This window comes from Drosophila rhopaloa, unplaced genomic scaffold (assembly GCF_018152115.1).
Source record: "Drosophila rhopaloa isolate 14029-0021.01 unplaced genomic scaffold, ASM1815211v1 contig_167, whole genome shotgun sequence".
NCBI classification, from domain to species: domain Eukaryota; kingdom Metazoa; phylum Arthropoda; class Insecta; order Diptera; family Drosophilidae; genus Drosophila; species Drosophila rhopaloa.
This window is the reverse complement of record NW_025335047.1, coordinates 6176952-6204631: the sequence shown is the minus strand read 5'-3', so window position 1 is coordinate 6204631 and position 27680 is coordinate 6176952. Positions and strand designations below refer to the sequence as shown.

General features: G+C 37.6%; 3 protein-coding genes and 1 non-coding gene across 4 annotated transcripts; 1 reads left to right on the top strand and 3 right to left on the bottom strand.

Moving 5' to 3' along the window:
* Nucleotides 1–3152: 3152 nt before the first annotated feature.
* Nucleotides 3153–3317, bottom strand: LOC123037529. The gene has a single exon (XR_006417531.1). It is a non-coding gene; the product is annotated as a U1 spliceosomal RNA (small nuclear RNA).
* A 3031-nt stretch (nt 3318–6348) lies between these two features.
* LOC108053938 (cytochrome P450 4c3) lies at nt 6349–14129 on the top strand. Its single transcript, XM_017136675.2, has 8 exons — nt 6349–6717; nt 10226–10341; nt 10403–10519; nt 10776–10935; nt 11015–11084; nt 12839–13127; nt 13193–13472; nt 13611–14129. The coding sequence occupies exons 1-8, from the start codon at nt 6483–6485 to the stop codon at nt 13949–13951; spliced, it is 1608 nt and encodes a 535-aa protein (XP_016992164.1). The 5' UTR covers nt 6349–6482; the 3' UTR covers nt 13952–14129.
* A 109-nt stretch (nt 14130–14238) lies between these two features.
* LOC108053936 lies at nt 14239–14938 on the bottom strand. The gene is made up of 4 exons (XM_017136673.2): nt 14930–14938; nt 14721–14876; nt 14503–14670; nt 14239–14438 (listed from the first exon to the last, which is right to left on the bottom strand). Exons 1-4 carry the CDS (start codon nt 14936–14938, stop codon nt 14283–14285), a joined length of 489 nt encoding a protein of 162 aa, XP_016992162.1. The 3' UTR covers nt 14239–14282.
* Nucleotides 14939–16012: 1074 nt separating this feature from the next.
* On the bottom strand, nt 16013–16715 carry LOC108053934. The gene is made up of 4 exons (XM_044458548.1): nt 16695–16715; nt 16453–16608; nt 16233–16400; nt 16013–16168 (listed from the first exon to the last, which is right to left on the bottom strand). Exons 1-4 carry the CDS (start codon nt 16713–16715, stop codon nt 16013–16015), a joined length of 501 nt encoding a protein of 166 aa, XP_044314483.1.
* Between the last annotated feature and the right edge of the window lie 10965 nt (nt 16716–27680).

The following is a 27680-nucleotide window of genomic DNA, read 5'->3' as shown; positions in this document are numbered from 1 at the left end:
CTGGTGAACATAACATAACGCGATGACAAAGTGGCCGAGCAAAGCAGGTTTTCCTGACCTACTCACAGCTGGTCACACTGACACGGCGCAATTTTTAAATAAATATATAAAATCGGAAACTGATTCACCATTACTAATAAGTAGCTTAACATTGAACTAATTTTTTGTGTTTTAATATATTCTATCATATTTTTATTTGTGGAGCTTCGACTGCGAATGTTCTAGGAATAGCCAGAGCTGCCAGATTGTTTGACAATACTTAATAGACAATACTTACGATGTTATTGTAAAATGTAAGTGGAGTAAAACTTTGATAACACATTATCACTGTGGACTGAATAGCTGGTATAGCGTTGACTCCAACCTGTCCTGTTAATAACATTAATCAACCACCAAGAACGGAACACTATATTCACTAAATTAAATTGAAAATTGTTGTAAAGTCGTAATTTAAAAATGCTAATCTAATATGGGTGTTTAAAAGTTCAAAAAGCAAATATTGTAATCCACAATTAAATCTCGCACTTTTCCAGGTAAGCGACTTTTAAATCTGGATTTAATTGGTCAAGTTTCTGGAAGCTACTTCAAAAAGCTAAAATAAACATTGAGATTTTCTATTGATGAGTAAAAAAGGAGTTTTTGCAAGTTACATATATTTAAAGAATTGGCAACTTCCACATCAAATTAATAGTGCACTTAAAATGTTCACCCCAATGTTGGCAGCAAAGTAGGAAATTATAGCTCTAAAACTCATAACAATTTATAAAATCACTCATTCACTAAGCAAGCGAAACCTTCACCCGCGCAAATGCCTCAAAACGTATTTTTAATCGATTGCAATCCGCAGATTTAATTACATATTGCCGCGGCGCAACTATGACAATAACCATCAGAGATGTTCTTGAACTTAGCGCGGTTATTAATACGCCCCTTTTTTATGCTCAACCCCATCGCTTAACCCCCTTTGCCCGACCACTCGACTTCAACTAGCAGGTACATGATTAACTCGTCGAGAAGCTGGGCAAATTCTATTGTAATTGCCGGTTAATTGATGTGAGTCTGCCCACATGTAAAGCTCGAAAATGTTGGGGAAAATGCATCTCACTTTTAATTGTCGGCAAACACATTATTCTTCTGATCCCTATCGGCATGTAATTCTCGGATTGGGGTGCGTATCTAGCTCTGTGTGAGAAAAATCTTGAAGATACATTACATTTGAGAAGAATGCCAGACACATTCTCATAGCGATTGAAAGTCGAGGTCACCTGGTGGCCGTAAGTCGGTGGTTTGGCCAACGAAATGCCAAATGCTAGCACCGATCCGGCCAATACGGCCATAACTTGGCTATATCTGTGTCAAAACCAACGATTTGGTTGTTCAGGGGCTTAGAAGGAAACCTGAAACTGGTCGTGTTGACCGTGGATTGCAATGCCAGGCTTGCATTTCGGTTCTTTGACGGATCTTAACCCTCTGCAATCCATCCAAAATATTTGGAAAATAGAAAGAAAAATATTAATTATTAATAATCTAATCACTTGTTAAAAAAACTTAGGCATATATTGATTAAGTCCAATAACTACCAAAATGTAAAATTATCTTATAATTTAATTTGTTGTGAGCGAAAACCTTTTATAAAGCATTAAAGTATTCAAGTGAATATTACTCTCCTTTTAAGTGAATTTAATATTTTTATGGTTTTTGTTCTAGACAAATTTTTCAGCTTGGTATACAGAGGGTTAATTGCAGCGAGACACTGCACTTGACCATTGACAGTGAAGTCTGGCAACGAGACTGATATTATGGCAATTAAGTGGACCGCCAAAGAACAATCAAGTTCAACTGCGAAGGGGAAATTTTCAGCAATTAACAGGCTCATAAGTAAAAACAGTGAATCATTTGTCTAAAGTTTAACTTGAGAGTTTTAAAGACTCGCAGTTTTTTATTTATCTATTTTTTTAAGTCAGTTTTAATTTGTATCTTATTAAAAGCATTGTGAAATTGTTTTGGGCAGCTGAAATAAAACAGTGCCCTTTCGGACTCCAAGATTTAAAAAATTGTAAAGCTTTTTCCACGAACTTTCTTTCTGAGCTGAAGTCGAAGTAGAATTAAGTGCATCCATGAAAGGTAAATCTCCAGCAGTTCACACGCCGGAAGATAAAATCGAGGGGCAAAGGTTGATACTGTTGCGTGACCCGCGGAGAGATTGTTACCATGAGTTACCAACTCTAATTGCCGCGATTGCAAAGTGCGTCACATAAGGCCCCGTCTAATGGCTAATTGTTTTATGGCCACTCCGGCTGACCTCTTGGGCAATTTCCCTTCCCATGAAATTGGCTTTAACTCCAGTTACTTTGGGGTAGTAAGCTTTTAGATCAAGCGGCTAACTCTGTGCTTACTATGCGGAAATGAACTTGACCTTACCGAGGGAAACAGAGACCGCTAGCCAAAGCCAAATGCGAGTTAATCAATTCGGCAACAACTGCTGGCCATAATTTGTGAGTCAAATGCTATGGCTAATGGCAATAAACGAACGGAACACCGCACCAATAACAAAAGCAACAGCAGAAACAGAAACAGTTGAAGTTATAGTTAAAATCTACAACTCTTTTATTGCTGACTTTTTGGCGAAGGCTTCTCGGTTTCTAATTCCGCACGTAGTCCGTCCAGCATCGCCATCACCGTCCAGCATCGCCATCAACATCCAGATCAAGTTCAAGTATAGGTTTAAGATGAAAGAAGTAACCCAACTAGAAGCATTGAAACCTCAGATGCTAGCTTTGACCCATTGAACTGCTTTGCGAGAGACTAAGCACATGCTTTGCCTTATGGGAAACCAAACACGTTTGGCACGCTTATTTCTATATGATACAAAAGTGAATGAAGAACACTCAAAAGCATATAAAAAGTCAATAGCCGTTAAACTTTGTTGAGTATGTAAATAAGGAAACAATTGATAAGGAAATTTATTCATGTAATTGCTTATGCACAAATGTATTCTTAAAAGTTATTTTTATAAAAATAATATACATTTCGGTCCACTCAGAAGATGTTGCCAGCTAAATAAGTTGCACTACTAATGCTTTCTTAATAACCTAGTAAAAATTAAACTTAGAAACAAGTTTTTTTCAAGATTATTTAAATTTATTCTTAAGATCGGGACGGCGCGAACGCCATTCCCGGCTACCAAAAATAGCACGCACGAGTTATTCACATTAGGAATAATCGCAGAGGTCAACTCAGCCGAGGTGCAATGGCCAAGCCTCACTCCGGAGGAACCGCCTTCGTGATCACGGTTAACCTCTACGCCAGGTAAGTATGCTTTTCTTCGCTCGACTCAGGGGTTTCCATCGGGAAAGTGCTAGAACCAGTTGCGAATTATAATGAGCACAGGCCGAGATGCTCGGCTACTTACACTGCAAACCACCCTGAGTGTTAAGGTTTGTGTATGTGCTGTTTAGGGATGGTTTTCTTTTCTGGCCATAATAGTTTGTTCCAAACATAGTTGACATTATTATTAAGCAACCTGATTTCCAATGTTTTTAAAATATTAAACTCTCTCCAAGGTCTTAATATACCGACCTTCCTAAAAAATCTATTTATAACCAATTGTTGTGCTGTCAAGTAATTCAGCTAGGAAATTTTTAAAGCGCAGATGAAATAACATATTTTCGACAAATAATAACTCTATAAATATGTGTTATTTAAATTTTGAATATTTTCATAACCTGAAAAGAGATATTTCGAATGGTCTCTAGAAGTTTTACTCTAAAGTTTTGAACAATTTTGGCAGTCTTAGTTGGCATAAAAATTTTAAAATATTTAGTATTTTATTTTATTAGTTAAATAATTTGACCCGTATCCGATATCAGCCATGGAAATGGTTGGATAAGTATTATAATCTTGAATTTTCAGTCTTCTTCTCTTGTTTTCCTGCTCTATTTGAAACTTGGCTGAGCAGGAAGACAAATGAATACTAGTCTTTCAATGCCCTTGATCTTGAAAATGCCTGAGATAGAGGACAGCAGGCCCTCCACAAAAAGTTATTCACGAAGTTCACCGCCTATTAGCATAGACATGCGAGATGCTCGGATTGGATTTTGGATCTGCTGCAAATCACTCACGGATCAACTGCACGTAGGCTTATTAACATATACAACATACATACTCTATCAGAAGACGGAAAACCAAAACAAAACAAAGAAGACCATCATAACAACTACTCGCGAAGGGGGAAGCCCCTGAAACTTCAGTTTTTAAGACCGATGTTCTCTATGTTATGCTCTAATCTGCTGTGGAATTGCATGTCTATATAAAGTAAACAGAAATACGGAGAATTTGATGATAAAATTGTTAAATGAAAACAGAAGTGGTTGTGAGCGGTGACTTGGCACATTAGCAATCCGCTTTTTCCCCCGCGAAGCTGTTAATTCTTCTTTAATTAAAGAACGAGTCACTCCGCGGTCTCTTCCACTTCCTAGATTTTATTTTTTGACATGAGGTTTCGTAATCACTTGAATTTCTAGCTTCAAAGAGGCGATTGTAATGATCTATTGATATTTTGTTACAAAAAACGTTTCCCATGTGGTCTCTGACCAACTCTTTGTCGTCTTGTTATTATGCATGCAAAATAATTTTTTAAAGTTCACAAGCCTCCAACAAGTTTGGGAAAAAAGGTCCGGTTCTATAATTTCATTCACGTGCTAAAAAACACTTCTCTGTTTCTGGGATTATGTCACAAATCTCTGGAATGGCTGGGGAGCTCGATTAAAAATCAATCGTTAGCTATGCATCAGTAATACAAGGTTCTATGGGTTTTCAAAGAACAGGTTCCATGGCTTACAAAACAAAAGCAAAAACGAAACCCAAAACGCAGACGGCGAAATGATATTAATTTTGTTAACTAAGAACCCAAAAACGAGTTACGCAGGTTCCACCACGATCATCATCAATAAGAATGCGCACGAATTTTAATTTTGACGGGTACAACGAAACTTCCCCCTAACCTTGGGTTACATTTATCATTCGGTAGACAATCAGATCTCGATCTCCACCTCTGGCTATCGCTAATTGTCCAAGAATCTTCTGACGAAGGTTGCCTTCCACTAGTAACTTTGATTTCTAAGCCCCTCGAATCAAACGCTCCCATTGTGAAGTGTCTACTAGCGGACATGACAGTGCGTTTAAGCTCGTTTTAATTGCACTCCTATAATGAGATCCGAACTTGCAGTTAATGGGCGATCGTAGAATCGAGCGGCTTCATCCCAGTGCCAACCTTTTTGCCAAATGTTAGCCAAGGCTATTTGGCTATAAATGGGCGGGACTTAGCCTCCGGTCTAATCCTATAGATTTCAATAGACTTCAGAAAGGGTTGACACGGACACCCGCCCACTTTGATTGACTTCACATGGAGATCTTTTAGTTTTTAAAGTTTGCCATTTATGCACAAGGGCGCTCGATAAAAGCGCTAAATAAGAATTGTAAAAGTAATAATTTATACATGACGAAGATTGACTACTCTCGAACAATTATAAAATAATTAAAGGTAAATATCAAATTTAAACAATTTTTAACAATATTTTTAGCTTTCAATTAAAAAATCATATTAATTATCGAGTAAGGGGTGTAAAAAGAAATATTTAGTCTAAATTGTAACAGTCAAAAGGTGTCAAGAATATTTTTAAAAATTTAGATTTAGTACTGTCATGACGATAAAATGTTTTTTTCGTTAAATTATACAGGTTTTATTATGCAGGTTTTTATTCTAAAAAGCTTGTACCGATTTATTAAATGAAAGGAATTGGTTCAAGTTCAAGTTCAATCTTAATAGCTATCAAAGACTGGCATTTATTTGCATAGAAACCTGTTGATCGGAAAAATACGTAGATCAAAACAGGAATGATTAAAGTCTTTGTTTTCCTTTCTACAATGGAAATGCTTTCACCTGCTTTGACAAACCTTAAATAGAAATTGTAATGCCCTTTGATGGGGTAAAAAAGTACACAAACGTCACATATGAAATCGTAATCTCGACTGCAGCGCCGGCGATTTGTAGGTCCCATAAACAGTTGAAAAGCCCAGTCATCTAGGCAACAATACGACTGCAAGTCGAATGTATTGGCTACCTTTTTTACTAGACTTTGTATCTGTGTGTCTATCTCTATTACAAATACTAGCAAAGCCGGCTAAGAGATCGAGATACTCACAAATACAGCTTCAAATACAAATGCTATACAAAGCCGAGTTCGCGAGACGAGAGCTCGAAACCCGAAACGCTTAACCCGAAATTTGTTTTAGCACTTCTTTTTAAATTTTTGTGCAATCTCGGATTTTCGGTTAGTTGTCGTTTGGAGTTCGCAGCGTTTGAATCGTTGGTTAGCCGGGTCCGGTTCGAAACTCCGTGCGATAAGGATATATAATATAGAAAGTGAAGTGTGCAATAGTTATAGCTGAAGACTAAAACGATCTGTGGAGACTCTGTGAAGATGTCCTCGAAAGTGATTACCTCGTTAATGGCCGAGAGCATTCTGCTCTCGAAAGCGGCCCAAGTGATCTCCGGATACTCCCCGATTACGGTTTTTTTGGTGGGATCCATCGTTATATTTCTGGTGGTCTACAATAAGCGTAGATCCCGATTGGTGAAGCTCATCGAGAAAATCCCTGGACCAGCGGCAATGCCCTTCTTGGGAAATGCCATCGAAATGAATGTGGATCATGACGGTCAGTTTTGCAATTGAAATTCTCACCCATCGCACTTTTAGGTCTAAAATTCTTGCCTCGCTCGACTTTGTGGGTGCTCCAGTTAGTGATATTGACCCTGAGTCACTGGCGATTGCTATATTGCTAGAGCAAACAATTGCCGAGCAGGTGCTAATTTCTGTGATCAGCTCCCAATGAGGCATCCATCGAATTTTGGTAGTAGTAATCGCAATACCTGTTAAATCCCTAGTGTTAATGAACTTTACTTTCCGAAGTTCACTTTCGTTGCTGAAGATTTGTAGGGCAACGATTTTGGTCAAGTTCGTGGTCCCAAAAAGACGGGCTGATAATTGATTAAAAGAACTACCTTGACAAACATTTTAAAAATGCAAAAACCTGTTGGAAAATAGATTGCAATAAGAAGTTGATTTATGCATTTTCTGTTTGCCTTTTGTTTTGTCGTCCGGTGAAACACATAATTAAATTAACAAATTTTTTATTTGTTTGCGATACGCCACATCGTCGAAAGGAGGCAAACAAAGCTGAAAAAAGTCGACGTTCAATTGAGCATGCAGCGTTGGCATAATTCTAATGAATTTTAATTACGGGAGAGCTTTGAACAGGAGGCATTAACCTTTCAACAGTTCAAAGATTAATTTCGCAAAAAAATATATAATATTTAAATGCTTTCTTGAATTATAAAACAGCCTTAAAACGCACAAATTATAACCCGAATTAGTGTTGATCTTGATATAAGGCCGGATCTGCCGACTTTCGCCGGACAAAAAGCAATTTGACTCGGCATTTCACATGCGATTTACATGAATTTGTTTTCCGATCTCAAAATAATTAACAAATATAAAGAATTGGTGGCTAAACAGCAGCCAGAAGCTGCTCATAAATCACTCACATAACAAGCTCGACGAAAAAAAACACTCGAAGAGTGATAAAAATAGCCATAAACTGTGAACAGACTTGGCTAAGACTTTGAGGCCCAGAAAAAATAAGAAAAAAGGTCCAAAGAGCAGACAATGGAAGTGGTGTTGATCTTGACACTGAATGGCAGAATATCCATCATAATTGGACCCGGCTTGGCGGTTCTCAATCGATCGAGGGGTCTGATTAATTCGCATTCCGCGGATCCGGCGTTTTGCAACCCCCCTCTTCGGAAACAAAGCAAATTAACATAAATTTAAATGCGGAAGCGCAAGATACAAGATACAAATTCGGCTCGTGGTCACTGCAGCTAAATCGTGTAGGAAATGGATTTGATAAAATGTATGAAATATGCTACTCAGTCGATGGGTGCTAAACCCCAATGGATTCGATTCGTTTCCGTTTGGCGTTCTTTGTCTTTGCCTTCGTGATCGTTAAACCCAAATCAAGTTTTTGGATGTTTATCTTGAGAGTTCTTTTGGGGCCTTTGATATCTCCTCTTTGAGCCCAATTAGCATTTACATTGGCAGGGGTTTCGTTGGGCATTTAAAAGATTTACAGCCTGCTTTTAATAACTCGAGAAGAACCTTATAAACCTGTTCTATTAAGCAGAGAAATGCTTTGCTAATTCGTAACATCTCCATCCAAAATTTGCCGCAGCACTTTAAGGTCGCCATATAATCAAAAGACTTGCTCAAGAATATTTCTGCCAAGGCAATCGAGCAGCTTGCATATAATTTATGAACCGATTAGCAGCCAGTGGAGTTTTATTAAATTTTTTTTATAATTTAATTTAAGAACGGATCTCAAATGGCTGCCGTCTGTTTGCCTGCGCAATTACGAGGCTTTTGTTAAATGCTTAAAACTGAAAATAAAAATGAAAATGAAATATGATGTTGCAGCAAATGGCTGAAGGTCAAGCGGTTCTTGATCATTTAGTTTTTCCAAGATACCTCGGGCTTTTGAAGAGGCAGCTTGGCAACATTTGGAGTGGAATGATGTCGAGTGTTGCCAAGGCTTAAACGGGTTTCCAGTTCTGAGTTTTTAGAGTTCTATTGCCAACAAAACGGGGGTCACGGTTTTTTTCCAGTAGTTGTGGGTGTTTTTGGGGTTCAATTTAGCTTCTGTGGCGCTGCTGTGCGATCTGGTAACTGCTTTTTAATCTGCACTACCAATGTCAGCCAAGGAAATTGTGTCAGACGTAAATTGTTTTCAATTGCTAACGCAATTTTAGTCAGCTACCGCTAAGGTGACAACATATAAGTCCATGAGAAAGTTAAAATTACCCATTGCTACCCTACAACAACAATATACCTTGCGTAAATAAATAGGTTTATTTTCATTGATGATACGACCACTTAAATTTTCAATTACCCATACATTAGTTGTAAGAGGAAAACCCCCGTTTTAAATAAGGGCACGGAATAATCACTCCTTGCTTATTAGATAAACTATTTTTTACTTGTTGCTATGGGTTCTAATAAACACTTTCACTAAGTTTGATTTCCATTGCCTATCCAAAGGTAAAATAATTTAAGTGTATTATTATGGTTGACCTTACAGTATTAGAACTGAAATTTATTTCGACTTTCGTGTTTTTAATAAGCTAACAATTTAGTCTATTAACCTAAAAATTATTGTCCCTCAAAAGCTTTTGCTTAAAAAAGGGAATAACACACATTCCTTTTATAAGTTTTCGACATTATACCTAAGTAAAGTAAAATTATGGATAATTTTTTGTCTTACACATTAACATTTGAAAAAAATTACGTTAAAATAATTACCTGGCTACGTAGATACCTCTCATCACTTGTGGCAGACAGCCTCCAAGATATAACTACACAAAATGATAATGAAGGGACCCATAGACCGGCAAAAGAGATTGCATGAAAAGTGCTTTGTTTTGGCCAGTACGAAATTCGCTGGCCAACTGGCAACGGCCAACTTCCGATGAAAGAGCGGCCCAAGAGTCGAACCCACCTGAGAAATGCCCCACCTGAGAAGTGGTCGCGAAACAGCGATTCGCATTTCGGGCGGTGGGGTTACATAAAATCATTATTAGTGATAGAGATTGCTGAATGGTCGGGCATCGTTGTTTGCGTTGTGTGTTTCATCTTTTAATTAATGCAACACGTATGAGCTGCGACACAGAAACATGAACACCTTATGCGACGGTGTTTACATGGTTTTATCTATGAGTAACGTGCCTCTGGTCAGGTCAGTTTTGGCCCGAGTTTCGGGTGAGAAAAGCCCCGGCTTATTAACTGGGCCACAAAGAAAGCAATTGGGGTGACCTTCATGGGGTCGAAGAAGGGGCAGTAGAAAAACAAAACAAGTTACCGTGACATCTAAGAAATGTACACATTATATATATAAAAAAATTATTTACAAATTTTACAAAATCTACGAGGTAATATTACAAAATTTACTACGAAATAAACCATATCCTATAATAATAATAGAAATTGAACATTTATTTCTGAATGAAGCAAAAGTGATCATTCGAAAAGCTGACATAAATCGTTCTCCCACCCATATTGTTCAATCGAAGCATCTAAACTGGTTTTTCGGCCAACTCCTATTATTTTTGCAGAGCTCTTTAACCGCGTCATCGGCATGCAAAAGCTGTGGGGCACGCGTATTGGAATCAATCGTGTTTGGCAGGGGACAGCACCACGAGTGCTTCTCTTCGAGCCCGAGACCGTGGAGGTGAGTTTGATTTGACGGAAAACCCCCAAATCAAAGCTAACTAAACTCTTATTCATTTCAGCCCATACTGAACAGCCAGAAGTTTGTGAACAAGAGCCACGACTACGACTATCTGCATCCTTGGTTGGGCGAGGGTCTCCTGACCAGCACAGATCGCAAGTGGCACTCCCGCAGAAAGGTGAGTTGGGTCACCAAAACTTATAGCAAAGTTTACAAAACTGCAAACATATTTATACCCAAAATGGGCTAATTTAATTTGCATATTAGTTTGTTTAATAAATTAAACATTTTTGAACTTGCATATAAATAAAACATTTAACGAGACAAATGTATTAATATAGATATTTAACTTTAAATTCAACTCATATTACACTGTATATTTTATCACTATTTTTACCTTTGCTAAGATCTTACTAATTTTGGAAATTCAACAGATCCTCACGCCCGCCTTCCACTTCAAAATCTTGGATGACTTTATTGACGTCTTCAACGAGCAGAGCGCGGTTTTGGCCAGAAAACTGGCGGTGGAAGTGGGCAGCGAGGCGTTCAACCTGTTCCCCTACGTCACGCTCTGCACATTGGACATTGTCTGTGGTGAGTGTCAAGATCGGTTATATGTTCCAGATCGGGTGACATTATATGTGGCTAATTGCATACGTCATTCAATTCACAGAAACCGCCATGGGTCGCAGAATTTTCGCCCAGAGCAATAGTGAATCGGAGTATGTGAAGGCGGTCTATGGGTAAGATTGGACAATTTCTAGAAAGTAAGATGGGAAGTTTGCATGCCATAGATTTATTATTACCAAAAATTGCTGACCGATACAATCTATGGTCAAATTATAAAATTTCCTGCAACACACAAAAACTATTTATTGAAATGGCAGACATGTTTTCATTGTAATCCAATTTAAGCCAAATTACTTATAATCATTTGAAGCAATTGGCTTTTCATATTATTCACACTGCCGCTAAGTGTTATACATTTGTTGATTATATGGTTTCGTTTCCAGGCACAAAATATAAATATTAGAGAAGTATTGAAATGTTTACTTCACATTTTCGATCAAAGTTGAAATTGTTATTAGTTATTCAAAGTCATTTCCTCTTTAGTTTACATAGATTTATTCACAAATGGTTTCATTTTCGTCTGGTTAATGAAACTGGAACATTGTCTGCCCCATAAGAAATTCGACTTGTGCCACGCAAATAGTTAATTATTTTTTCACTGTGCTATTTATTCAAATTAAGAAAGTTGATAGTTTTTTAGGAAAGTATTTTTTGTAAAGCATCATTTCTCTTATCGTTTATATCACCAATATTAATAATTTAAAAATAGCACATTTAAATGCATTGCAAAATGGATTTTTTGATGGTTCTTTTTTTAATCTCTTTTACTTAATTATCATAACTCTGTTTAAGTAAATTTTAAAATCCTACAATCAAATGTTCCTTAAAATTAGCCAAAAAAAAATTATATTTCTGTCCGCTTGAAAATATGCAATTATAAATTTTAAAGTCGTTATGGTAAATTCAAATATTCCATTGCATATTTTTAGCCTTGTTTGTAATTGTTTAAGACTAAAAATGCTGTGCGAGTTACGGAAAAAAAACATTTATATTAAAAGTACTTATATAATGTAAATGTCACAGTTTTTCAAATCTAGGTATGGAGTCCTATATTTGTTTTCCAATTGTAAGCCATAACCCAGGAAATTTCTGTCTGACTGCATTAATAAAATATATCATAAGCCCTGGCGAGCACTGGGAATAATAACATCAATAGCATACGCAACTCTTCCTCATTTGGCGAAGAGTTATCAGCGTTGTGGCAGCAGTTTAATATCGAAAGCTGTCAGAACAGCTGTCAGGGAAAGAGACACCCTTTAGATACACATGTCCTTCCACCTTCTGAACCCATTTTCCCCTCATTGTCCTCCCATTTTCCGCCCTGTGCGTGCGGCAGTGGGTGGTGGATGCATCCAAGCGCAAAATATGCGAGATTAAGATGTCAATGGGATGCTTGAAGTGCTCCGAAGCTGATAACAAACAGCATCGGACCCACATTCCCACTCCAGCCACGCCTCATAGAACACACCCATTGAACAGTTGACTAACTTTCAATTTAACGCAACACTTTCTCATTTCCTGTTACTAACTCCATAGATGGAATGTATCTGGGAAAAAAGAATATAATCTTAAATCAACTAATTAAATGGGTCTTAAATATAAAACAAACAAATATAATGACTAACTTCTACGCATAGATAAAATAAATCTGGAAAAAAATATATTTGCTAACAGAATATAATCTGAAATCAACCAATTAATGTGTTTAAACAAAACAAACAAATATCGCTTCTTATGGCTACAATTACTTCGGTGTTTAAAATAAGCTAATGATTAAAACTAATAATGAATAATTTGGTACTTATGGTAAATGCAAAATATTTCCAAATCGGAACTGTTTACAAACTTTATTTCTTTATTTACGTAGTATTGGCTCGATTGTGCAGAGTCGGCAGTCGAAGATCTGGCTGCAGAGCGACCTTATTTTCCGGCTAACTGCGGACTACAAATTGCATCAGAGCTACATAAACACCCTGCATGGATTCTCCAATATGGTAATCCGTGAACGTAAGGCCGAGTTGGCCATTCTCCAGGAGAACAATAACAACAATAATAATAATGCCACCGATGCTTATGACGATCTGGGCAAGAAGAAGCGACTGGCTTTCCTCGATCTCCTGATCGATGCCTCCAAAGAGGGAACGGTGCTATCGAATGTAAGTTTAAATAGGTATTTACTTGTTTAATTTTCGCTTCTAATACCGTAATAATTTCTTTTTAGGAAGACATTCGTGAGGAGGTGGACACTTTCATGTTCGAGGGTCACGACACCACCTCTGCTGCAATTTCCTGGACTCTGTTTTTGCTGGCTTGCCATCCCGAATATCAGGAGCAAGTGGTGGAGGAACTGGATGCCATTTTCGGAGATGACAAGGAGACGCCGGCCACCATGAAGAATCTGCTGGACATGAGATATCTGGAGTGCTGCATCAAGGACTCACTACGTCTTTTTCCCAGTGTGCCAATGATGGCGAGGATGGTGGGCGAGGATGTTAATATTGGTAAGCTAAAAGTCACTCAGAAAATATTTATCTTTTATTTTCAAAACTAAATATCTCTTTTACCAAACCAATTTGAGATGTTACCTAGTTTATGGTTTAAATTTATAAGCTTTTTTTACATTTTAACTATCCACACAGGCGGAAAAGTCGTGCCCGCTGGAACTCAGGCCATCATCATGACCTATGCCCTGCACCGCAATCCGCGCATCTTTCCCAAACCAGAGCAGTTCAATCCGGACAACTTCCTGCCGGAAAACTGTGCCGGTCGCCACCCCTTCGCCTATATTCCATTCAGCGCCGGACCGCGTAACTGCATCGGTCAGAAGTTCGCCATTCTAGAGGAGAAGGCTGTGATTTCCACCGTGCTGAGGAAGTATAAGTTCGAGGCAGTGGATCGACGGGAGGATCTCACGCTGCTGGGCGAACTCATCCTGCGGCCCAAGGATGGCCTAAGGGTTAAAATTACGCCAAGGGATTGAGGAGCTGATTCCCAGAAAGCGGAACCTCCCCAATTCGCTTCGATCCAAAGGACATTGTAAATAATTAGATTTAACCGGACTCGTAGGACTAGAGATTAGTTTATGTTAAACTTTGTAACCGATGCAATAATTTTTAGCTTAAGAATAAACCTCATCGAATAATGTGTTTAAGTCCAGACTTTAAAATGGTTAAAATTAGAAGTATGATTCATTATATTTTTGGATGTCAGTGTATTAGATAGGTCCCTTTTAATTCAAACAAAATAATAATAGGTTTTAGCAAGGGGGTTTTAGCAGGGGGGCATCTAATAAAGCATACAGATATTTGTTTTTAAGAAAGAGTGCCGTAGACCTTAACCTCGGCTCGCCTTATATTATCCGCTAACCAGATGGTTTGGAAAAGGTAGTCTCCCTGGGGAAAAGGCAAAGTTTTTGTGAATTGCGTATTGACAAATTCGGCAGAGAGCTTGTCAACAATTAGATCGTTCTGAAAGTAAAATATTATGCTAGTTATAAAGTATACCAATTTAAAATAGTTTTAATCGACTTACATTATAAGGACATGTATGATTTATGTTGGAGCTATCCCGGAAAAGACTGTGAGCAAATGTAAATACAGGGTTTGATTTTGGATACTTTATAACCTTGCAGACATCCACAGAAATGTTATAGAGGAATGGCTGATAGCCATTGTATCTTTTGAAGAACGCAAAGTTCAGCTGGAACAGTACATTAGTTAATTTTAAAATTTCAAAATTGTTCACCTTACCCCAGCTTTGGTAATGGGAATCTTATACAAGTTCACTTTAAGCGTGACATATTTATAAGTACGATTCACCGACTTTAGGCGACAATACTCAAAGTTGCAAAAATCCGGATCCAAAGATGTGCACTTGATATTTGTAAACTCGAATTTAGAATAAACCTATGAAGAAAGCTGGTTATATGAAAATTATATGCTTCCTGAAAGTAGCTTACTTCTTTCATTGAATAAAGTATCACAATACACAAAAATGTATACTTCAAGGACATCGTAAAAATATGATAGAATAATTTGAAAAGTTGTTTTTTAAGTATATAGATTTATCAGATATTATTTTTGTCTGGCGTCACTCTCCATTAACTGCGTTTATGGGTATTATTACTACATATGCTAGCAATTCATTTGATGCGAGTAAAAAGTTTTAAGTCCAGCTAAAAAAAATATTAGTTGAATTAAATTGAATTTAGATTTATTATACAATACAGTTGATTTCGTAACAAGTGAAAACAAATCTTTTTAACACATTTTGTAAAAGAATATGTAGCTTAGCTTGTTAATAAATAATTTCAAAATATATTTCGTTTTGTAGTGACTATATAAACGTTTACCACCGACTAAAACTGAAATCAAGCCACCTAAACATTTTAAATAAGGTTCAGAAAGCTTCCATAAAATAATTAAACATCATTTAGATCTTTATTTTGATGTTTCAAATGGGAAAATATAATTGGATGGTTAAAGTACACTGTAAATAATTAGATTTAACCGGATGGTTAAAGTACACTGTAAACAATTAGATTTAACCGGATGTCGTAGGACTAGAGATTAGTTTATGTTAAACTCATCGAATAATGTGTTTAAGTCCTAACTTTAAAATGGTTTAATGGTTCATTTCTATTATTTCGTTATATTTTTTTATGTCAGTGTATTAGATAGGTACATTTTTAATCCGTAGGCAGATTTAATCACCTATTGCGGTCCATCGGAGCTGTTATAAAGTCATTTTAATTTTGGTTTAATTGTAGAAAAATATGGAATAAGGCAATTTAATCCATAATTATACAACATTTTATTCGTAACATATCTTAATCTACACAACATTTTGAAAAATAGGGGTTCCCAAATAGCCAACTATGTTTTAAGGTCCATTAATTGCCTATATACATATTTAACAATTCACTATTGGGATTCCCGGTAGATATGCATTGAAAAGGCAAAATAATGGTAGCACTAAAGGTAATAGGTTTTAACAAAATGACATTTAATAAAAAAAACAAACATATATGCAGATATTTTTTTTATGAAATAGTGCCGTAGACCTTAACCTCGGCTCGCCTTATATTATCCGCTAGCCAGATGGAGTGGAAAAGGTAACTTCCCAGGGGAAAAGGCAAAACTTTTGTTACTTGCGTATTGACAAATTCGGCAGAGAGCTTGTCAACAATTAGATCGTGCTGAAAGTAAAATATTATGCTTATTATAAAATATACGCTTTGAAGATGTTTTTAATTCACTTACATTAAAAGGGCATGTATGATTCATGTTGGAGCTATCCCGAAAAAGACTGTGAAAAAATCCAAATACCGGGTTTGATTTAGGATTCTTGAGAACCTTACAGGCATCGACAGAAATGTTATAGAGGAATGGCTGATAGCCATTGTATCTTTTGAGAAACGCAAAGTTCACCTAAAACAGAAGATCAATTAACTTTAAAATTTATATTTTTTATCAGCCTTACCCGAACTTTGGTAATGGGAATTTTATACAAGTTCACCTTAAGCGTGATATATTTATAAGTACGATTCACGGACTTCAGGCGGCAATACTCAAAGTTGCTAAAATCCGGATCCAAAGATGTGCACTTGATATTTGTAAACTCGAACTTAGAAGAAATCTGTAAAAAAAGCTGGTTATATGGAAAATATATCCATCCTGAAAGTAGCTTACTTTTCTCACTGAATAAAGTATTACAATACATACAAAAATAAACTTCAAGGACATCGTAAAAATAAGATTGAATAATTTGAAAATAATTTGCGGCGAGTTTATTTATTTTTAAGTTTATAGTGATTTCAGCAATTATTTTTTTTTCTGTCCTTATTCTCTATGAGCTGCGTTGAAGGGTAATTAGCGTATGTTAACAATTCATTCGATGCGAGTAAAAAGTTTTAAGTCCAGCTATAAATATTAGTTGAATTAAATTAAATTAAGATTTATACTTCAATACAGTTGATTTCTCACCAAGTGAAAACAAATCTTTTTAACAAATTTTGTAAAAGAATATGTAGTTTAGCTTGTTAATAAATAATTTCAAAATATATTTCGTTTTGTAGTGACAATTTAAACGTTCACTACCGACTAAAACCGATACCAAGCCAACTAAACATTTTAAATTATTTTCAGAAAGCTTCCATAAAGTAATTAAACACAATTTAGATTTTTATTTTGATATTACAAATGGAAAAATATAATTGGATGGCTTTTGAAATTGGGCAATTAAAAATATATTTTATTATACCCTTGCAGAGGCTAGTTTGAAGCTATCTGGATGAAACTTTTCCAAAAGTTTTTCTTCTATAGTAGTTATTAAAATGTGGGATAATAAAATAAAGGCCTAAAAAATTAATAATTTGCCTCGTAAGGGTTAGTAAGATTATATTGCAGTGACTACTGAATAAATTTAACGACTTGTTTAAATTTTGATTGTTTTCAAAATCTACAACCATCCAACCGTTGTAGATAAATGGCTTATACTCAGTATTCCTTAACATAGGGTAGTGAATAAGATGCTGCTAAAATTTAGTTTACTAGGTTTTAAATAAATATATATTTGAAAATTGAGTATTTTTAATTAACTTTTAATAAATAGAGTTTTTTTCAGTCAAAACCCATATTTAATTAAAATTTAACTTCATGTTGCTTTAAATTAATAATTGAGCCCACTGCTAATTCCGTTCCGTAATAATATTTCAGAAAAATGGACTACCAGTGGATGTCAACAAATGGCGCCATTTATCTGTGCTCTTTTCCTGCAACTATTTATGAACATTTATGTGAGTGCTGGTGCCCTTTTCCATAATTTCCCGCTTTTTTCTTGTATTTCTTTTATTTTTTGCAAAATGGAGCGGCGCCAGAGCTTAAAGGCAACTTAAGTGTGCTCACAGTTTGTAATGCACAAATAAATGCGCCGGGCAAACAAATGGGTGGTGCGGTGGTCGGCCATTGGTTATATATATCTAAATGGATATTATGCGCATATTTCCCGGGTCGGCGTTAGATAACTCGAATCGGAGCAGGAACAGATAGCTGGCTAGATAGATAGATAGATAGATAGATAGCTAGATCGATAGCCGGCGATGATAAGCGAACGGAGAGTGGGGACGTGGCCAATGACGACTCCTCCGCCGGAATGGGCAAACAATCAATTAGAATGGCAAAATCTTCGCAAATGCAATAAAAATCCACGGAACGCAAAAGGGCTTAAAAAGTAATTCCCGAGCTAGAAAAATTGTGGCCAGGAAAGGGTGATCACCGCTAGGTGAGAAATGGTGGAGAGTGAGTGGCCCTGAAATCATGACGATCCCTATCGATGTCTGGCGAAAAAAAAAACTCACCCACTTACAGACCGTGGTAATAAATCGATTGCCACTGCAACTGCACTTTTATATATGGCTTTATGCATTTACAATGCCAGCGATTATTGTTTGTTTTAGTTTACAACCAGACTTTAAAACCAATCGATCACAATTGGCCACTGACCAAGTGAGTTATGTGTGTCATGTGAACGGAAGTTTAGCCGGCAACATTTCCCGCGAACTTTTCTGGAGAAACCTCCTTGCAGCATATGCTTTTTAAACCCTTGAGTAATTATGCGTACTCCCCATGTTCCCCGACTTCCCCCCGGATGTCACTTAACCGGATTGCGCCTGCGACATCAAAACAAATTGCACTCCCTGGTGGATAGCACACAAATCTGATTAGAAAAACATTTACAAACGCAAATCGCAAGTTAGCGACGACGTTATCCCGAAAAGGGGAGGGCAAACCCACCCCTGACATAATTTGATGTGTGAACTTTCGCCGGCGCAGGACGTTCTGGGATGGGTCTAATTTGATTGACGTCAACGCGCCCGGAAATTGTGGGAAAAAAGATGGGCAGACACACTGACAAAAATGGACTACAAATTAGAATATTTTATAAATGTTAAAACGGGTTACTATTAGGTAACAGAATCGGCTACATCAGTTCATTTATTATATTTATCTTATAATCATTTATATATATAGTACAAAATATATTTAAAATTTTTTTTTTTTGAAAAAGTTATTTATTAATTTTTGTTGTTTGTCAAATCTTAGTTTAACTAAACTGTTCAAAACTAAATAGTGTTTAAAAAGGATGAATTCATAAGCAATAATTGTTTTTAATTTAAAGACAGATTTTTGCATTTTCAGATTTTGATTGATTTAATAAAGTCGTTGCTTAATTTTCCTCAGTGCACGCAAAGAAAAGGTTTCACAGTGGACCACAAGTGGCAGAAGACTCTATCCGCTTTTGTGGCAGGTAGTATCCGGGTCCTGTTCCTTTTCCTTCTGTGAGTCCGTGTCCTGGCCAATGGAAATGATATCCAAACAAACTCAATTTGGTTTGCTGCCAGCGCCTTTGACAGATTAGCAGACAAAGCGAAAGAGGCGCGACTGCAGCGACACGTGACCACCAGTTTGGCATAGGGCGGGTGGCTGTGGGTTGGGATAGTGGGTGGTGGTGCAAGGACACCGGCAAACTCGTATTCGTATTCCATTTGGGCGAGCATACAAAATTGATTTGGTTGTAGCACAAGCAAAATATTTGCCAAAGACAGCAGCCATTAAACAGATGCTGCTGTTGCTGCTGAAACTCGGAAATTCTGGCTCCTGATTTTCCAGCAAGGACACGTGCCGGCCGGTGATGGTTGGGTGGTGCACTTGCCAACGCCGCTGTCACGTGCCACAGGCGGCAAATTAAACAAGGCGCAACATGGGAAGCAAAAGTTTAACAATGCAGAAAATTGAAAAACAATCAAAAAACCCAGCCGCAGAAAGAGGATGGCAGTGAAAGTTAAGTGCCGGCATGCATCCGGGGATACAGGAGACAGGGTACAGAAATCGGGATAGAGGATACAGTCTCCTGTTTGCTCAGAGCGCGCGTTTCGTTTCGTCTCACTTTATTTGGCCATAATTAGCTTAATGCGCGCAACAAACAAACCGGAAAAAGCCGGGGCGTTTGGAGGGCGGAAGAGGAAGAGGAAGCGGAAGTGTCCGTGTTGCCATCGGAAGCGAGCTGGTCGTGCATGTCCTTGCCTGGCATTTGGCCAGGCTAACCGGCAATGGCAAAGCAAACAAATGTCCCAGCAACATGAACCAGGAGTCGTCCCAGAGTGCCGGAAAAAATGACTAAAATTGTAGAAGCTTTCAGATCGAAAGTGGTAATTCTCTACTAAACTTTGATATATTTTGTATATATTATTTTTGTAAGCAATGTCCTGCGATGAAAATGTATTCATAAGCATTCATCATATAGACATTATGATGGTATATATCACTTATTAAAATGGCATATGGTAAGCTGCCATTTAATATATCAATAATTTAAAATATCTAATTATACATTTTTCTATATATTGATTTTTTTTCTCATTTTCCTGCTGCTTGTTCGAAGTCAATCGCCAAGTTGATACGCTCCCAGGCAGAAAAACTGGCAGAAAAACGGAAACAAGGCAAACAGAATGCACGGAAAAAATTAAAATCATTAATCCCCTTAAAAGGTTCTTAATCTGCGGCTGCTGCTGCTGAATTTTGTTGCTTCATTTGCCGTCGTCGTTGAGTTTTTGCTAGCCGTTGTGATTCGTTGCCTCTGCATTACTCATACGCAGCGTTGCCAAGTTGGGTTCCCTGGGTGTGTGTGCCCCCTCTCCCCTGTTCTATCTATCTGTACGTATTCTTTTTCTTTTTTTCTATATATTTATTTTTGCTAGCAAAAGCTGTCTATGAAGTGTCCGGCGGCTGTCATCGCTTTGCGACATCATCATATGACTTTAAGTCAGCCGACAATCAGCTGCCAATTTTGATTAGTTCTCCGGTTAAGTGAGATTATGTTCGATCTTTGGCAAACCAATGACCCTGGCCAGTTTGTAGCCACATGCAACAGTTGCTGATTGTCACCTCCGTCAGCAACCGCGATCGTAAATTGAGCAAACATTTGTGACTGTTGCTCTTGTGTTGATTGCGTGCAATTGCATTGCAAGTTTTATGATACTCTCCAGGGCGCACTACATATATAGATATTTTTTTTCGTATATATATAGTCAGACGATTTCGAGTACGAGACGAGGGCAAACAGTTCGCTTTATGACTGGCAATGCAAAAACTGGCGCAATCAGCAAAATGTAAATAATTTCACTGCGACCCGAAACAGAACAGCAGGCAGAGCGTCTGAAAAGTGGCAAAACAAAAACACAAGCCTCACGCAAATAAAATAATAAATTTTATACAAAATTGACAAGCTGGCTTAGCCGCAGCCTGTTACTGATAGCCACCCACTTTCGATAGAACGGGTTGGGGAAGACTGGAAGGCAAAGGCGATAGGCCATTCATGGACAGCACTGCAATGGCACAATGAGCAATAAACAGCACACAATTAACAACAAACAGTGCAAATTTCAGCAACCAGAGCATACAGTAGCCAGTTTGGTAGTTGGTTTGCTTTGCGACTGTAAAAGTTAAGCATTTAATTGCGAAATTAAAGACAGCCGAAGGTTGGTTCTTGATTATGTGCTGGTCAGTGGAACAGCTGGAAATGCCTTTCACAATTTATGGAAAATTCAACATCAACTTTTTTAAAGAATTTATGATGAAAATATAAAAATAAAAGTTAAATATAATTAAACTGTAAATAAAAAGTTATTTTTATTATCATTTAAAACGATTAGATAAATCCGACATTGCATTTAATTGTCATAGCTGTCAAGGTAACTTTCCATGTTTAATTATAATATTTAGGTTCACATAATTAGGTTTTCTTTCCCACTCAAAATTCAATATTTGCTTGGCATAAATGAATTTACTACTAGATTTAACTTCCCAGCCTACCCTCGCGAAATCTAATTAATTTCACCACCCGAAAATTATGACAGGGGATGGTAGATGATGTGGTTTTGGTCTCACCCTCAGCAAGTGAGTGAAATCAGAATGAAAACAATGGGAAAACTTATGTTTCGCCTCCATTCACAATTGCACCTCCCACCCGCACGCAGTCAAAGAAAAACAAAGCTCTGAAAAAGAAAACAAAAATAAAATAACAAGAATTTAAATTGAAATTATTTATTTTTGCATTTTGAAAGCGTTCGCGCGTGTCAAGGATTTCTCACGCGCACCAGCCAACGATGATGACAAACCCCTGGCACGGAGTACAAGTACAATTTTGTCACCCGGGAGAACACCCCCCGACACCACCTTCCCTCATCCTTTGGCGGGAAAAAAGAGCACCGCGCGCCTTTCCTTTTTTAATTTGAAAATATAAAAATAACAAAGTGCTCGAGCGTATTCAAATGTCAAAGTCTCGCGGAATCCTCCACTCTTTCCCTCCCAGAAATCGAGAAAACTTATTTGCATTGCGACGTCGAAGCTTCGCGGCAAGTCTCTTGTAAATCAGTCACCGAATGGGGATCTCATCTGAAAGGAAGCCCCAATGGCAGCAAACATTTGGTTTATTTATTGTCACGCAAAAATTACAATATTTTATTTGCTTTTGCTTCGGTTTTCCTTAAATGAGAAATTTTTTCTCATAAAAACGATATTAAATTACCTCTTAAATCAAATAAGCTAATTTTAATTTTTAAAGAGCATAATTAGTTGAATATTTAAAGAAAAACTTATAACTCATATGTTTTCATTTTTAATTACTAAAGAGGTAACCTCTGTAGACACAAAAAATAATAATATTTTATGTACATAAATATGATTGTAAATTTGGGTTTAAATATATGAAGTAAAAGTGTGAGAAACACACTACTTTTGGGTCAAGGTTTGTCGGGCATTGGCGCCCTGAGAACTTTTCCGAATCTATTTCCAGTGGGGATTATCACCTCCAATTGTGTAAACAAGATAACCCGGAATCCGAGGCAACAGCTGATCGAGAATGACAACAACATTGCTGCACATTGAGGTGGGTTCGAAATCGTGGGATACCAGCCCCAATGCTCACCCCTAAAAACCCGACAAATGCAGTAGTTAGCCCAAGACATCATCTCTTAATCCTTGAGCACACACACAAAAAACTCGGAACGTCGTACCGCCGTGGGAATGCCGAAAAAACCGGCACCTGCCTGTCCAAAATATGGAATATGCAATATGGTAAATACCTTCCGAGTGTGATGGATAAATCTGTAATCACACATTCTTACCGCTCCGCTACATCAACGTCGGAACTTCGTCGGGGAAGCCTCCGTTTTGATCCGCTGGCTTACGCAGTTGAACCACCGGACTAAGGCAGTCCAATAATTTTCACGTTCCCCACGTTCGCTATGAGTTGGTCATATGGGAAAGGAATATGAATCGACGGAGGTGGAGTGCACTTGGAAAAAATATTCAAAATGTATTATCATATTCTTTAATTCTTTTGACTGTTAAAGACTTGTTGAAGTTCATTAATCACGATCATACATAAAAAAAACCAATAGAAGAATTTAAAAAAGTATATTACGATACATTGTCGGTTTTATTTTGTTAATTAATTATTTACTTTTATTATAGTAAAAAAAAACTTAGAAGTTTTGAAAAATTCCCTGGATATTTGGATATATTGTTTATAGATTTTACACCTTGGGCATTCAACAAAAATGTATTGAATATTTAACGAAAATATTTAACTTATTAAAATTAGTAGGCATTAACATTCTTCTTGAAAATGAAAATAGACAAATACCTTCATATATTTTAAAATATCAGAAATAACTTTTATAAATGTCAAGATTACACTATAAAGTGCTTTATTTGTCAATTGTAGTTTATTTTTCAGTGGATCCATTGGAACCGCTAAGACCATGCGACAGTCACATCGAAGTCTATGGGTGAGTATTTCTGGTATAGTCAGCCGACTGGTACTCCCACTCTCACTCCCGCTGTCAGCCACTCCCACTCCCACTGCCGCCCACCGCCACCCACCGCCCCCGCCCATTGCGAGTGCGGCTGCTGTCTTTCGGCTGCTATAAATCATAAGCAAACATTTTGATATTGTAATCCCCATTTTAATCCTTGCGCATAAAAAGCCAAAAATCAAACTTTTCGACATGGGCGGCGGTGTCTGTGATGTGCCTTCTGCATTTGCTTTGTTAGTTTTTCTCGCTCGTTCGTTTCGAGTTTTTTTTCGCTCGTTTCCCCAAAAAAAAATTGATGGATTACCTTGGCCCCCCGTCCCGTCCCCAAAAAACCAGGTGATAAGAACTCTTCAGCCTCTGTTTGTTGCTTTTTTTGCTCCTGCTGATGATGATGTGGCAACTGTTGCTTTTGTTGGCCGCCTTGATTTATTAATTAATTATGTGCGGACGGAAACTGCGTCATTACGTGGCTCACGCACATCGGCGGAGTATCGATAAAATGGCTAATAGGGCGCGATAACTTCGATTCGGCGGCCGAGATCATTTGTCGTCGGCCCTTTTCAAGCGGCACGGCGGCAACAGTTGAAAGAGCCGTTGGTGGTGCCACCACAGCAAACCGAACTGCTCAGGGTCTACTGTGTTTGATGTGGAATTTTGGATAGTCTTGTGGGTGGTTGGGAGTGTGTTCTGGTGGGTGGTTCCACCGCCGAGGATCCCAGATGTCTTTGAAGTCATTCCGCCTAATGGTTGTGCAATGCAAAATGGGTAAAGCAAACTAACTAAATTTGAAGAAAATTGGGTTAGCTTATTCCTAAGATCCTAAACTAACTTTCTGATTAATACTTACATAAGGTTAAAAACCCTGTGAACTCGTTAACAAAGTTAAAAGAAAATTAAATATTACAACTTATTTTATCTGTACTTATTTTGTAAGAAATTGCCATTGTTTGCAAATCTCAAAAATATGAAATCTTTTAATTTGTAGCTCACTGAAATTGAACCATATACTTCATATAAGTGCCAGCAATAAGAATACATAGTTTTAATATAATTTTGATCAAAAAAAATAATATTTGGGCCATTTTAAATGTACGGAAAGGAATATAATAGGTTAAAGCTGAAAATAAAACTAGTTGAGACATATATCCTCATTTATATTAATCCTTTGTGCCGGAAATGACAACCGCATTTACATCACTCACTATTTTCAGTTAGATGTATTGCCATTTCCCAATTGATGCCTGTCCGAATAGGAATATCCGAACCCTTAATTGATTATGCCTAGCTTATTATCTCTCGACTGTAATTTCCATCTCTCGTGGTTTATAACTTCTACCCTCAGCATTTTCCCTTGCCCATTTCTCCAAAAGCAAGACATAATTACCTTTTCAAACAGCTGATTTTCCATTCAAAGTCCCAAACTCTGGTCCCAAAAATCCAAGAAAATGCAACAGCCAGGAGGGGAAGTCCTTTCGCTCTCTTTCTCTTCCTGGGGAAATTGCGTATCCGACCTGTGCGCATGTAACATATAGCAGACGCAGAGGCGACGCCCCTTTGACTGTAGTACGCCATCGGGGGGCGTGGCCAGTGAGCAGCGAGTAGCAAAAGAAATAAACCAATCGAAAGGGAGCGAATAATCAGCGAGTTTCCCAGTTGCAGCGCCGAGTGGCTGGAGATAAGCGTGCGGGGAGGAAAATATAAATATCCAGAGCGAAATGTGCGTGAGTTTTCCACTCCTGGTTCTTCATTCATCGTTCTCCGGTTTTCCGCTCCTTTTTCCACGTGCCTTGCATAAATCGGCCAGCAATCGATGTAACTTGCGCCCAGGAAGGAGTCTTGAACAGATGTCATCATATTTCTGCAGGTTCCGAAATTATGCGGCTCCTTCGTTGTCGCTTAATTTGTTTTTCCCGTTCTTCCGCATTTTCCCTTATTTTTCCCCCAGCTGCCCTTCTCCCTCTTCTTTTTTTCCGACGTGTGCCTGCGACTTGGTTACAAGTACTTTACGGTAATGGAGGATTTTCGCTTGAGCATCCTCTAACAGAAATTAATTTAAATCGATATGCGACCAGAGTGGTTCTGACTACGTGGCCCCGGGTGTGCGATGGAGGGGGTGGTGTGTGCTGGCGGGTGGGTTGTGTGGGTGGCATCCTGGCCTTTATTAATTAGCATCGTAATTTATTTTGGCGGTTTGATTGAGCTGTAGGTGACTGAATTCTCTCTGCAATGCGAATGTCCCGAATTGGATATCTCCAATGGCAATGTCAACAAGGACATGCCACGCAAACTAATACACTAAGCACACACACTATCACACGATTTTAGAGGATGAGAAAACCCTTGTCATGTGTGCACGAGGGAAAAAGGTTACAAAATTATGAAATAGTTGTTTAATTAATTATTTCTTCCTTAAACAAGAAAGGAAAGCTAACTTCGGACGGAGCCGAAGTTGATATACCCTTGCAGAATATTCTGTAAATTATATTCTTCAAAATTATTCATATATTCATATATTCTTAATACTCATAAAAAGTCCTAACTTCCTAACTTTAAAAACACCAAAGTTATGGCATTTCCAATCGTTCAGTTATATGGCAGCTATAGGATATAGTCGGCCGATCCTTATGAAATTTGGTAGGTCGGATTGATTGGCCAAAAATAAAACCCATAGAAAATCCCAACTTGATAACTTTACAAACACCAAAGTTAAGGCATTTCCGATCAATCAATTATATGGCGGCTATAGGATATAGTCGTCCGATCCTTATGAAATTCGGTAGGTCGGATTAATTGGCCAAAAATAAAACTCATAGAAAATCCCAACTTCCTAACTTTAAAAACACCAAAGTTATGGCATTTCCGATCGTTCAGTTATATGGCAGCTATATGATATAGTGGCCCGATCCGGCTCGTTCCGACTTATATACTACCTGCAATAGAAAGACAACTTTTGGGAAAGTTTCAAGCAGATAGCTTTAAAACTGAGGGACTAGTTTGCGTAGAAACGGACGGACGGACAGACGGACAGACGGACGGACAGACGGACAGACGGACAGACGGACGGACAGACGGACATGGCTAGATCGACTCTCCTGGTGATGCTGATCAAGAATATATATACTTTATAGGGTCGGAAATGTCTCCTTCACTGCGTTGCAAACTTTTGACTGAAATTATAATACCCTCTGCAAGGGTATAAAAATATATACATTTACTTATAAGCTTGAGATTTATAAGGTGGAGAACAACTTTTACGATAAAGAAAAAATTATCATATGCAAACCAAAGTAAGCATCTTCTTTCGATTATTTATCCCTACATCAAACATATAGTTTTCAAAATTTATTTTTGCTAATGAAGTTCAATCTTTTAACATTTTTTCAGACTCAAACTATTTTATTCGAAATAATCTTTTAAATATTAAATAGGGAAATAAAAGAGTTTTCTAAATATAAATACCCTAAAAAGTACAAGGCTATTCAAACTAGAATTCCAGAATTTATTAGTAAAGAGGCTCTCATTGAAGGATTTTAATTTTCCTGCTCTAAGAAAAGCTTATAATTAAGGCTTAGATTATTAAATAAAATCCCTTATTTTTCCTAAATTTATGTCCCATTTCTTTTCGCTCACTGTGCGTGTGTTTGTATAGTTTATTGACTGCTTGAAGGGAAGTGCTTTCCATAGAGAAACGGAGAGATTTTTCGCTAAGGAATGTAAGACTGGCCGCAAATCCTGAAAATTGACTTCGTCCTCAAGGACAGCGCGGGGGTGTTGGAAAAGGAAAGGGGAGGGGGTGGGGGTTACTGGGGGAGTCAGGAAAGGGAAATCAATG

Bases quoted from the DNA above. Each gene is read 5' to 3' on its own strand.
- LOC108053936 (XM_017136673.2), bottom strand. The intron at 14,671-14,720 runs GTAAGGTGAACA...GTACTGTTCCAG, and splicing joins TTCCCATTACCAAAGCTGGG to CTGAACTTTGCGTTCTTCAA. The intron at 14,439-14,502 runs GTAAGTCGATTA...TTTTACTTTCAG, and splicing joins ATCATACATGTCCTTATAAT to AACGATCTAATTGTTGACAA.
- LOC108053938 (XM_017136675.2), top strand. From the start codon at position 6,483: ATGTCCTCGAAAGTGATTACCTCGTTAATGGCCGAGAGCATTCTGCTC. The intron at 13,128-13,192 runs GTAAGTTTAAAT...ATTTCTTTTTAG, and splicing joins AGGGAACGGTGCTATCGAAT to GAAGACATTCGTGAGGAGGT. The intron at 13,473-13,610 runs GTAAGCTAAAAG...CTATCCACACAG, and splicing joins GGGCGAGGATGTTAATATTG to GCGGAAAAGTCGTGCCCGCT.
- LOC108053934 (XM_044458548.1), bottom strand. From the start codon at position 16,715: ATGTCCTTGAAGTTTATTTTT. The intron at 16,609-16,694 runs GTATGTATTGTA...CTTTTTTTACAG, and splicing joins TGTCCTTGAAGTTTATTTTT to ATTTCTTCTAAGTTCGAGTT. The intron at 16,169-16,232 runs GTAAGTGAATTA...TTTTACTTTCAG, and splicing joins ATCATACATGCCCTTTTAAT to CACGATCTAATTGTTGACAA.